This window comes from Habropoda laboriosa, unplaced genomic scaffold (genome assembly GCF_001263275.1).
Source record: "Habropoda laboriosa isolate 0110345459 unplaced genomic scaffold, ASM126327v1 scaffold23, whole genome shotgun sequence".
In the NCBI taxonomy this organism is placed as follows: domain Eukaryota; kingdom Metazoa; phylum Arthropoda; class Insecta; order Hymenoptera; family Apidae; genus Habropoda; species Habropoda laboriosa.
Window position 1 is genome coordinate 2,151,004 of NW_017100140.1, and position 12,272 is coordinate 2,163,275.

Genomic DNA, 12,272 nt, shown 5'->3' on the forward strand with positions numbered 1-12,272 from the left:
ATTGAAAGATTAAAGTAGTGTCGAGTAATTTCTCTTTTGTATCGAAGGAGAAACGTAGAAATGTCTGATATGAAATTAAAATTTAATTCGAAGGTTTTTACGATCTTATTTCGAAAGTTTGACGCAATCAAAATTTGACACGATTTTATTTTGAAAAGTTTGTGCAATCAAAATTTGACAATCTCGTTTTAAAAATTTTGCACGATCGAAATTTATCAAAATTTTACGCGACCCAAATATAAAATTACACACGACGGAAATTTAATCAAAATTTTACGCAGCCCAATTTTCAAAATTACGCACGATCGAAGTTTAATCAAAATTCTACGCAGCCCAATTTTCAAAATTAGGCACGATCGAAATTTAATCAAAATTCTACGCAGCCCAATTTTCAAAATGACGCACGATCGAAGTTTAATCAAAATTCTACGCAGCCCAATTTTCAAAATTACACACGATCGAAGTTTAATCAAAATTCTACGCAGCCCAATTTTCAAAATTACGCACGATCGAAGTTTAATCAAAATTCTACGCAGCCCAATTCTAAAAATTACATAAAACCGAAATTTCTTCAAAATTTTACGCGGTCCAATTCTAAAAATTGCACACAATCAAAATTGACACAAAATTAAAACAAAGACACGAAATAAAAATGGAACGGAAATTTAATGAAAATTTCACAACAGAGAAATGTCTAAATTTGCATAAGAATTTCCACTTCAGAGAAAGAGAGAGCGGAGTAAAGATCACGAAGTAAGTTCAAGTGGTTTAATTCTCCTCTATTCAGGGGAACTCCCCCGGTCATTCTCACAACAAACACACGTAAAATAACGGTCGGTAGAACTTGTTGAAATCGAAAAAGAAGTTCTCACGTCGATAATTCGAGCCGTGGGGGAGCCCATTCGAGCACTCTGAATAGATCCATTTAACCGATTCCTTGCACGCACACCGCGCAGGCACCACCTCGAATCGTACGCGCCTTTAACCCACCTTTTTTGATTGGGCAAATTGTCTCGTCCGGCAAGTGAAAAGACGCCTAACGGTCTTAACACTGGCCTCTCAAGGGTGGCGTGGGTGGTGAAACATTAACGCTAGCTTCCTCGATCTTGCCCAAGAAATTGCCGCCTCGTTATATCGCGTTTAGAAGCGCGAACAAACAACCGGACACACTCGACACAACGGAAATTTTTACTACCGTTCCTCGAATCGTGTCGCGCGACATTTTTAACAATTCGTTCACACTACGGCAACCATTCTCAGATTTTAGGTTAACACTAGGTTTACGAACGTTTCTTATATACCTTATCTCTACGGACACGCGTCAAATTGGCGGATTTCCTTAAAAAAAAAAAAATTACATATTACACACTATTAACTTACAAATGAAACTATGTGATACTGTATATTTATATAAAATTTATAATAAGCGTAAGTGGTGTAGGAGAGAAATGTAAACGGTTTCTGTAATTTCTCTTGTGAAAGTCCCGTAAACCTAGTGTTAATAACAACCATGTGTTAACACACTCGAGGTTATTATTCTTATCATGCGAAAATTTTTTTTTTTTATCAGTCGGTAACCTTGCTTGTTACAGGCTAAATGGTACGATAAAGAAAATGGAGTAAAAGAGGAGAAAAGTATGTTTGATTTTTAATATTTGCACGAATTTTACAGGTTGAATGAATGGTGTGAGATAAAAAAAGAAATAAAAAAGGGTACGTTTGATATGTCATGTTTGCATCTTAATGAAAAATTGTGCGATTTTTACGGGTTACATAAATAGTACGAGATAAGAAATGTAAGGAATTTAGAAATAGAACAAAAAAGCAGTGAAGTATGTTTGATTTTGAAAATTTGCATCTCGTTGAAAAACTGTACGATTTTCACATTTGTTGACCCTTCTGTTTAACCCTTTCGTGACCGAATTATTCTTTTTTAATTTCTTATTTATCTACCGATCTTCATGGATACTAAATCTCTTTAATGGATACTAAATTGAGATCAATGTTTGTTCGAGTACTTAAGTGGGACACATGTGTCCCCACTGGTCGCGAAAGGGTTAATTATTGAAAAAAAGTGGCGATGTGATTTTGAGAAAATTGGGTGGTCAACTGTTGTATCGTACTTTTGAGAGTCTGTTAACAAAATTCCGAAGAGATCTGTCGATTACTTCCGGAAATATGACGACTACCATTTTAGAGGATCGAATTTATAGAAAAAGCGCCTGTGGATCTAGCAAATTTCTAACTTACCGATTGACAATACTCGAGCGTGACTATTCTCGAAAATTTCAAAAACTCGTTGAATATACGAAAATCGAAAGATCGAGTTGTCTTTTACTCTCGCAAAACACGCGACAGACAACATCCGTGGCGAATTTCGCGGGGAATTCCCCAAAAAGTTCCCCCCAAGCAGCGAGGCACGAAAAACTTCACGCTACTTCGGTTTTTTTTTTTTTTTCATCGGAAGAATATGTAGGAGACACCTTGTATATATGTATGTATACTTGGAAGAAACGTGGCTTAGTTCCGTGGTTTCTTGCCCGGGTTTATTAAGAATGACAGAGCAAGAATGAAACGATTTCGACGATCGACAGGCCACGAAAGAAACTCAATTTACGAGCTGGAGAAAGTATAATATACTAAGGCTGACGCAATAGCGATCGTTCGTGTCGATCCCTTTGTCGTGCGTACAGGGTGTCTCGTTTGTAACGAACATCTAAATTATCTTCGCTGGTACTGAGTACTAGGTACTAAGAAAAAAAATTACTGAGAAAAGCTCACATGCTTTCGGGACATTCACCTGGTGATCATTAAAAAGAAAAAGAAGAAAGTGTCCTCAAGGTCATTTCGAAAGTCATTCCAAGGTCATTGATGTTATTTTTATTGATATTGAAAGTAAGAGAAGACTACTGAGAGGTGTTCCTATAATCTCAAGACATTCACCTGGTAATCATTAAAAAGAAAAGAAAGAAAAAAAGGTGTCCTCAAGGTCATTTGGAAGGTCATCCATATTATCTTTTTCGATATTGAAAGTAAGAAAAAATTACTGAGAGGTGTTCATATGATCTCGAAACATGCACTTAGTAATGATAACAAAAAAAGTGCCCTCAAGGTTATCCATATTTTCTTATCAAAAGTAATTAATACGAGTTCAACGACCTATGACATTATGGTCTCCAAGGGACCGTAAACGGTAAAAAAATGTGGATGATCTTTGAAACGATCTTCACTTAAGACGATTTGGAATGAACTCTCTTTATTCCTTTTTTTTTTTTTTTTTTTTTTACTTTCAATAACAGAGGAAATAATTCAGATGGTCGTTACAAGCGGGACACCCTGTATATACAAGGGAGCGTAAGAATTTGAGGAACGATAATGCGAAGGGAAAAAAGAAACGCAACTTTCCACCGGTTTTTGTTCTCCCGTCGAAATTACGAAAGTGTCGGACTTTTCGAATTGCGAGAAAAATTTGTGTTGAACGGAGGGAGTGTCGTTGAACTCACCAGTGAACAGCTGATAAGCCCCGGTGAATATAATGATGAAGAGGGCGAGCAGCTTGGCGTACGTGAAGATGTCCTGCACTCTCGTTGCCCATTTCACGTCCCAGCAATTGATGAACGCGAGTATGCCTGGAAAAATAATTTCACACAAGGTTAGAAGTAATGTACAAGTATGAGAACAATAAGAAGATTCCACTGGAACCTTATTTTCAGAAAAAAATTACTAGTAATCAGGAAGCAAAACTAAGAAAATCACTATGAGAACCTCCTCAATTGAAACATCCATTTTACTTTTTACTTTCATTCGAAGAATTATTTTTCAAGTGAAAAAATCAGCGTAGAAAAAATAGTAGAAACGTTCCAACTTTTAATAGTGTACTACAGACATCCGAGTAATCTCCCTCTACTATACAATCTAATCCCGTGAGATCACCTGGGACACCTTAGATCTCAAGATACCCGACCAAGCGTATTATCCTGAAAAGTAGCATCGCTATGTCATAACACCACTTATCTCGTCCCATTATCAACAGTAGCCGCACACACTTGAACGATGCTAAAGAGCCACTCGTATCACATTCGACCAATCGTTTTCTCCATCCCCCTCCACCCCCCATTTCGAACGATATCTAACCAGCCACTGAACCGTTCATTTGTTTAGCGAACTACGTCAGATAGATCGATAACATTAACATCAACCGACATTTTATCCTACAGAGAACCGGTTGTGCACGTTTGCCCATAGCCTTTCAGACTAACTGGCACCAGGCCAGCCAACCATGACCACCGTCAAGGGTGGAATCGAGCACGGATGACGATCGACCTGTTCCATTTCGAGAACCGGAAATTGGAAGTTCCTTGACGGTGTGTGGCCGGGTGGTAGTCGAAGATGACTTCGTTGAAAATTGAACGATTTCGTTTCCTGAGATCTTCAACTTAGGTTCGCCGAAATTTTAGGGATCTTCACGTCGTTGGAAATTACTTGAAAATCGGGGTTTTATCGTCGGTTAACTTTTTCATTGAGTGATTCGAAAAAAGTGAACAGCGGTATTTCGAAAAATCTTAAATTTTAGCTTTTCCAAATTTTAAAATTTCTCGAATTATTGAACTCCACTAAAAAAAAAAAAATCACTTTTCCCTTCAATTAACCCTTTCAATGGGTGATTAAAAAAATTGAATAATGGTATTTTCAAAAAGTTCCAACTTAAGTTCTTCGAAATTTAAAAAATTCTCAAATTATGAAACTCCACCCTTTCTATTAGTTAACAAATTCTCTATAAAACGCTTTACAAGCACCCTGTGTATGTGTTCTACCGTATTAAAAGGGAGAAATTACTGCTGCAATCACGTTCAGTGTCACGTGAGTCACGGGTAACTCTCGACAATTAATGGGAATAAAACTTTCATCGGAGTAATGAATTTTACTCGATATTTTATTAAAGATAAACTTCCGTTGTAAATTAATTTCAGCGATACCAGATATAAAAACTTCCGATTTCGTTGACTACCGATAACCAATATGGCGTCCATCGTTATAATTAACGTGTTACATATCGCGTTCAGCAATATTTCCTTAGAGTTAAGTAAATATGATACTAAAATGGTATCCATTGTTATATAATACAATAACTAATATTTTTTCAGAGTCGTGTTATCGCGTGTCGAAATTCTGATGCAACAAGCCGTAGAATTTGCACGAAGATTCTTCTCAAAATGGTCACGTGGCCGAGTAGTTATCGCCAGTTAATCGATGCTTGATTGTTTCATGCAAATCGACAATTGAAGAAACGGAAGCTGATGTATATATAATTTCTATGCAGTGGCAACTTCTTTGGTTTCATACATAATGCTTCTTAGCAGTAATTATTAGTGAATTTTTTATAGTTCCCTATGTTAACGACTATTATTAATAAGTCACGCCACGCGTCACGAAATAATTTCACCAAATTCACTATTTTACTGTATTTATTTTTCTATTTTTTCTATATTTTACTATATTTACTTTTTTACAAATTTTTCTATATTTTTTACTATTTTTGCTATACTTTGCTAAATTTACTTTTTTACTATTTATTATTTTCTGGGCGAAATCGATCACAAATCTTGTTGAAATCAGTCAAAAAAATTATACCGTACTTCGCTGTATTTACTATATTTCACTATTAATTTTTCCCCGTATAGAATCGATCTCAAATATTCGAAATCAATAAAAAAAAAATTTACTACACTTTGCTGTATTTCATTTTATTGTATATATTGTTCCTTGCACAGAATCGAAAACAAATACCCGAAATCGACGGGAAAAAAGAAAGACAGAATTTACGCAACGAAGAACGTGCATGCTGTTTACCAATCGAATTTCGTCATTTCGTCGAGTTTTTGCGAATGTTCGACATTCCAAGGGAACCGTAACCGACGGCTGAGTCAGTTCGACGATTAGGCCACGGTGTGTACACAATTCGTGGAAATAAGAGTCAAAATAAACGAGGTTCATCGATCGAAAAAAGGAACGCAACGCCGTGCGTGCTTGCATGGTCATGAAAAAGATTCCACCTAGCGATGCGGAGGCATGTTCCCCCTCTCGTCCTTGGCGGATTCGTTAGCGAAGAAAAGTAAGAAATGTCGACTGATGCAACATCTCGAGGAATATCGCGAGACTTTCCGCCCTGTTCCCCTTCTTCCCCTGCCTTATTCCTCCTTGTCACGCGTCTTCGCCAGTGCTGGCCACGGATACACCAGACCCTCGCCGCGATTTCTACGCTGAATATTATTGCCTGGCGTAGTGTAAATTGTCGAAGAAAGAGACGTACAAGCGTTCGCGTGGGTTTGTTAGGGACGCTTGGAACTCGTGCTTTGGGAAAGCAGAGAGATAGATAGGTGGAAAGAGGGAGGAGATACAAAAGAAAAAGAAGAGAAGAGAGAAAGAGAAGGGTAAGAGTGGGGAGAGAAAAGAGAGAGGAGGAAAAAGAGGGAGAAACAGAGGAGAGAAAAAGAAAGAAAAAGAAAGAAAAAGGAAATGATTGAGGAGAGAAAAGGAAAGAAAACTGAGAACAAAAGAAAAGAATATTTCTTCTCCTCGCACAGAGGATTGAGAGAAGAGAAAAAAGGGAGGGGAGTGAGAGGAGAGAAAAAAGAGAGAGAAAAGAGAAAAAAGAAAAAGAGAGGGAAGAGAAAAGAGAGAGAGAGAGAGCAAGGAGAGACAAGAAGCAAGAGTGAGAAAGGACCGAACGGTTGAACAAAAGACCAAGGAAACGTATGCAGAACGAAGTTCCGAGAAAACTGTTGATCCCACAAGTTGCACTCACGTGTCAACTATAACAAACTTTATTTTGTATCCACCACACATACATTTCATGTTTAACCCTTTCGTATCCATAGACGAAATATCTCGCGTTACACTTATCCAATACCTACAATACAGTCTCACGTTCATCGATACTACTCGATTATCAAAGTTCCAGGAAAAATTGTTTTTCCAACTATCACGGTGTGGAATACAAATAAATTCCTATCGTCTAATCGACACAGTCTATAAATGATATTAAGTTGAGTGTCACAGGGCATTTCCATTATTCGACGCGCAAAACACGGATTTATGGGAGAACAACTAACGGGGCTTCCCCGCATGATGATTCGTACTTCGATCCTTAATTGCGACTTACTTGTCAGAAGTTTAAAACGACTCTTCGACAACTTGGAAAAAAAAACTAGAAAGATAGAGTATAAAGCTAAAAAGTTAAAAATGAAAAAATTAGCTTTGAAGGTTCCGGCCACATCCACCTTAAAATCCACTTCTCTCCCTCCATCAAATTTTCCTTAATTCTCCCCTCCAGTGGAACCAAGTTCCACAGCAACGAACAAGAACAAAATTCACGCGTAAAACTGTCCCAAACAAGCCAAACGATCCTTCACAGCTGACGCAAAAAGCCTACTATACCGATCGAACGCAAGTGTATACGTAATTGTATCAGACACACGATTTACGTCGAAAAATACGTAAATCGTAAGATTCATTGAACAAACTGTATTATAAAACAACAGCTGTTTATCTCTCCTCGCTCATTCTACGACCCTCCTCCTCACGTGTATCAATCAGCGTGTCGCGATATTTCTTTCATCCACTGTACAATATATGCTGCTAATTTGTAAGCAAGAGTGGGGGAGAGTGGGGAAGAGATCTTCGAAGCAGAAGACGACGCGACTGTTGCACGTCACCCGGTTCTCTTCTTCCACATCTTCCGTCTGTCCCTTCTCTTATTCGTTCGCTCTCCTCTCACCCCCTGCTGCCCCCTAAAGGCGAATTATGCTGTTGCGGCAGCCAGTTGACACGTTATTAGAAGATTACGTTTAATCGCAATGGGACGTGATTGCTGGCGCAGCCTTTTCACTCGATACACCACCATCTCGCGTCTTCACGGCCGACTACGGACGACGCCAGGCTCGATCTAATCGTTCGCTTTCACTGGCCGATCTGAGATCGATGCTCTTAAACGTCGGTGTCAATGCCTTCGTTTCTCGCCACGCTGTTTCAACCTCTTACTCGCGCCATTACTGGCGGGAAACGCGATACATTCGTGGTGGTCCTTCTTATTTTTGTTTTTGGTGTTAGGGATGCGTAAGGAGTGGAAAAGGGATTTTTGAGAGGAAATGGAGTGGGAATGGAGACAGAGGACATTTTTGAATTTTTTTTGGAGAGGGAGATTATTGGTTTTTAATCATTTTTCGTAATTATGGAAGAAAGGAGGAATTTTGGAAAATGGTGACGAATTGTGTTAAGTTCTGACGAAGGAAATTCTAAATTTGGTAGTTTTTATTTATTGCTGATTTTTAGATAGAAGATTGAATTTTAGTGGACGTAAGTTTTGGATCGTACCAGATTTCTGAGGAAAAGTGATTTATGAGAGAAAAAGAGGTGGGATTAGAGAACGAGAATTTTTTTTAGTTTGAAGATTAGATTTTAATGGACGTAAGTTTTGGATCGCAGAAGAGGCTGCAGAAGTGATTTCTTAGGAGAAAAGGGGATGGAAGCGGAGAATTTTGTTTGCTTCTGAAGAAGGAAAATTGAGACAAATAAGAAATTTTAGTATAATTGTACCGAAGTTAAGTTAGTTCTGACGAAAGAAAGTTTGTTTGTATTTTAAAATTGATACTTTTTATTATTAATTTTTAATTTAAACATTCGATTTTAATGGAGATAGGTTTTAGATCGTACAAGAGGGTGTACAAGTGATATCTCAGAAGAAAAGGTGTCGAATTTTGTTCCTTCGTACTAATTCTGAGCATCCTAATTCTACAGAGAAGGAATAAATTTTAATATAATAGCGTTGAAATTAATTGTTTACGAAGAAACTTTCGTTTGTGTTTTAAGTTTGGTATTTTTTACAGTTAATTTGTAGTTGGAAAGTTAGATTACAGTGTAGAGAGGTTTTATTAGAAGGATACAGCATGAATAAAAAGAACGTAAGTAAATATTTGTGCGAGTGATTGCATGTTAGAACGACTAGATTTCCCTTGGAGCTAATTATTGATCTTCATCACTTGAAACTCGTTCTAGGAACTAATTTTCCTCTGCACCACTATACGCGTTAGTAACGTAATCTCGAGGAAACTAGGATGAAAATGAGGCTGATTATCGTGTTGAGAATATTAATACTTGCGATAAGCTTCTTTCGTGCGTGTTTATCAAAGAAAACTTTTACGTGTGAAATTTCATTCGAATTTTCAATTAACAAGATTTCCTTTCAAATTCAATTTTCAAATTCTCCACTTAAAGTGACGAGAGATATTTTAACAACTGAGCTAACCTCGAACTTTAAATTAACGAGATCCTGTGAAATTTAGATTAAAAAGTTCTTAATTTAGAAAGGTAACGAAATATTTCTAAAACTGTCCTAACCTCGAATTTTAAATTAAGAAAGGATCCTTTGAAAAACAAATTCTCCACTTAAAGAGATACAAAATATTTAAAAAACTAACCTAACCTCGAATTTCAAATTAAGAAGATCACTTGAAATCTAAATTCTAAATTTTCAACTCGTGAAAAATATATCAATGTCTAACCTAACCTCGAATTCCAAATCAAGAAGATCAGACGAAAAATATTAAAAACAGAAAGCAAGGGAACGCTAAAACTGAAAAAGGAAGAGATAAAAGTGAGCGTAGAGAAATTAATTTCGAGGGAAGAAATCGCGTCAAAGAAGAAGCAGAGGAAACCCAGAAAAAGAACAAAGCAATCGCGATGGAAGGCAGAAAAGCGTAGGAACGATGGCCGCCATTTCGTTTTCCTCCGGTACCATCGGAAATTAAACGGAACTCGTTTCCTTCGGAAGTGCGCAGAGGATTTTCTGCTGCGCTATTGGAAATTCCCTTTCAACATCCTTCTCGCGACATTTAACGCGTTATTACGTTGCACGGTGGGACAGACAGAGAGAGAGACGCGGCGGTGGTTCCGGCGAAAGCTCCTTCCGGTCTCCGAGAAGATTAACGGTCCATGCGTCGCAAGCGATTTTAATTAGCTCCAACGATTGGTCGAAGGAAAAAATTGTAAGAAGATTGCATTCGACAATAGGATTAAGCGATTACCGAGGACCAGGTGGTTGCAGATAATCGTACAGCTCCATGAATAATTCGTCGAGTGACGAAGAGATGAATATTTATGTGGGTTCTGTAATATAAGAAGATGAAAAATATTTACGAAACGAATTAGAGTGATAATACGGTGGTAATTTAATATGCAAATTCTTGCAGATGACATGTATGAATTATACATATAATTTTTATCGAACACCTTCAATTTAACCCTTAACTTAGACTGCTTCGTTTATAAATCTGCCGACATTTCTTGAATTTGCTACGCTAAATTCATATTTTGCTAGGATTCTTTTCGTAATTTAAATTAACGTACCAATGTAAAAAATAGATGTTTAAGTTCAGCTTCTATTGAGTTTTAAAAAAGTCTACGAGAATTTCGTGTTTCTGTCTGTTCCTGAAAATATCAGTCTCACAGACGGTACACGATCGTTTATGCACGAGAATTTCTGTCGTAAAACAAAAATGTTAATACAGTATATTCTTTTTTGATTAAAACAATGGAATTTCAAGCTTTTACTATTATTTAATATTAGATAAAAAATGTAAAAATTATCGTTTGCTATAAGTAACATTATGACGATTATTTTAAATAAGTTGGATCTTTAAAAAATGTAACTTACAAGCTTCGACTTTTATTTAATATCAGATAAAAAGTGTAAAAATTATCGTTTGCTACATATAAACAATCACTACTTGAAATAAGTTAGATCTTAAAAAAATGCAATTACTAGTTCTTACTATTATTCAGTATTAGTTAAAAGATATAAAAATTATCGCCTGCTATAAACAACATTCTGACAATTATTTTAAATAACTTGGTCAAATCTGACAATGGACCAAAAAACTAAAAAAATTCAATTTAGGGTAAAATTTCACCCTCTACAGCCTTTACAAATTAATACAACTCTATTGTTCCCAATAAAAATGCATTTTAACACGTATGAAAATTTCATTCGTTTACCTTCCTTACTAAACCCAAAAAAAAAAAAGTATTCGAACAATGCGGAACACCTATGTGAAGCACACGTTTCGCTGACCAAGCCGCGTATAATTTGCTCGTACTGCGATCCAGAGAGCGCAGGTTCTCGAAACTGCTTTGCTGACAGGAGAGAAAAACGAAAAAAAAGGGCGGGGAGAGAAAATAAAGGAGGGCAGAATATTTTTCTGAGCACGTGTTCGCATTCAACCGCCATTTCTGTAAAACGATATACGTGTGTACGGGCGCAGAAGGCGGAAGAATGGAGAGGAGACGACGACCACAGGAACTCGATATCCTTCTCTGTGGTATTCCCCTACAAGGGAGATTCCCAAAAATACGCTTTTTTCGTTCTCTTCTCGCCAGCTCCGCCGAGAGATAATACCGCTTTTTTGCTCGCGAAAGAATCGCCGGAATGTTGTTCGAGAAGCTTCAGTTGTTTTATGACGAAGTTGAACTTCATAGCGGAGATGTTTGAGAAATATGATTATGCAAAAATTCAATAGAGAAAGGATGAATTTAACGGAGAGAAGTAAGAGAAAAAGATGGTCGAGTGTGGAAGATATTTACGGCAGAAGCATGAATTCACTTGCTGGTTTTTTTTTGAAGATACTATAGAACACTTTTGTTTGACGAAAACAATTGTTGGAATTGTTTTTCTAATTTTTTTTTTTCGTTTGCAATCTTGTGACGTCATTTGTGCTGGAAATGTTGAGAAATTTAATCCTACGCAATCTGGGTCATTTATGACCCGAGCCAAATTACACTCTTGTATTTCTTCGAAAAGAATTTTTATTTCTATTGAAAAGTTTGAAAGTTTTGACTTAAGGAATATTTTTATAACGTAGAGACTTTGATAAGTAAATATTTTTTTTTAACCCTTTCACTGCTATTGGCGCCTTTTGGCAACACTTTCGTCTTAATTCAGTCCTTAAATTTTGCTTAAAATTCAATCCCTCGAGTACTCTCACTTTAATTTAATAACAGAAAATTTTGAAGTGATAAATTTTTCAATTTTTTAATTTTAATATTTGATAACATTTAAAAAATTCTGAACGCCAAAACGAAGGATTTTGCGATAATCTGCCGCAGTGAAAGGGTTGAAGTGTAGAACAGTAAAAAAAAATTAAACCTACGGAGTGCCTGCTAAACATGTCAACTAATTTTTTAACTAAAAATTTGGTTAACTGAATAACTGGTTAACT

General features: G+C 36.7%; 1 protein-coding gene across 1 annotated transcript in view; it reads right to left on the minus strand.

Moving 5' to 3' along the window:
- LOC108570107 (Y+L amino acid transporter 2) overlaps positions 1 to 12,272 on the minus strand; it is a 34,751-nt gene that overhangs the window by 5,939 nt on the left and 16,540 nt on the right. Inside the window, 1 exon segment of the mRNA XM_017931901.1 lies at positions 3,504 to 3,629. Within this exon segment, the coding sequence (XP_017787390.1) occupies positions 3,504 to 3,629 (126 nt within the window).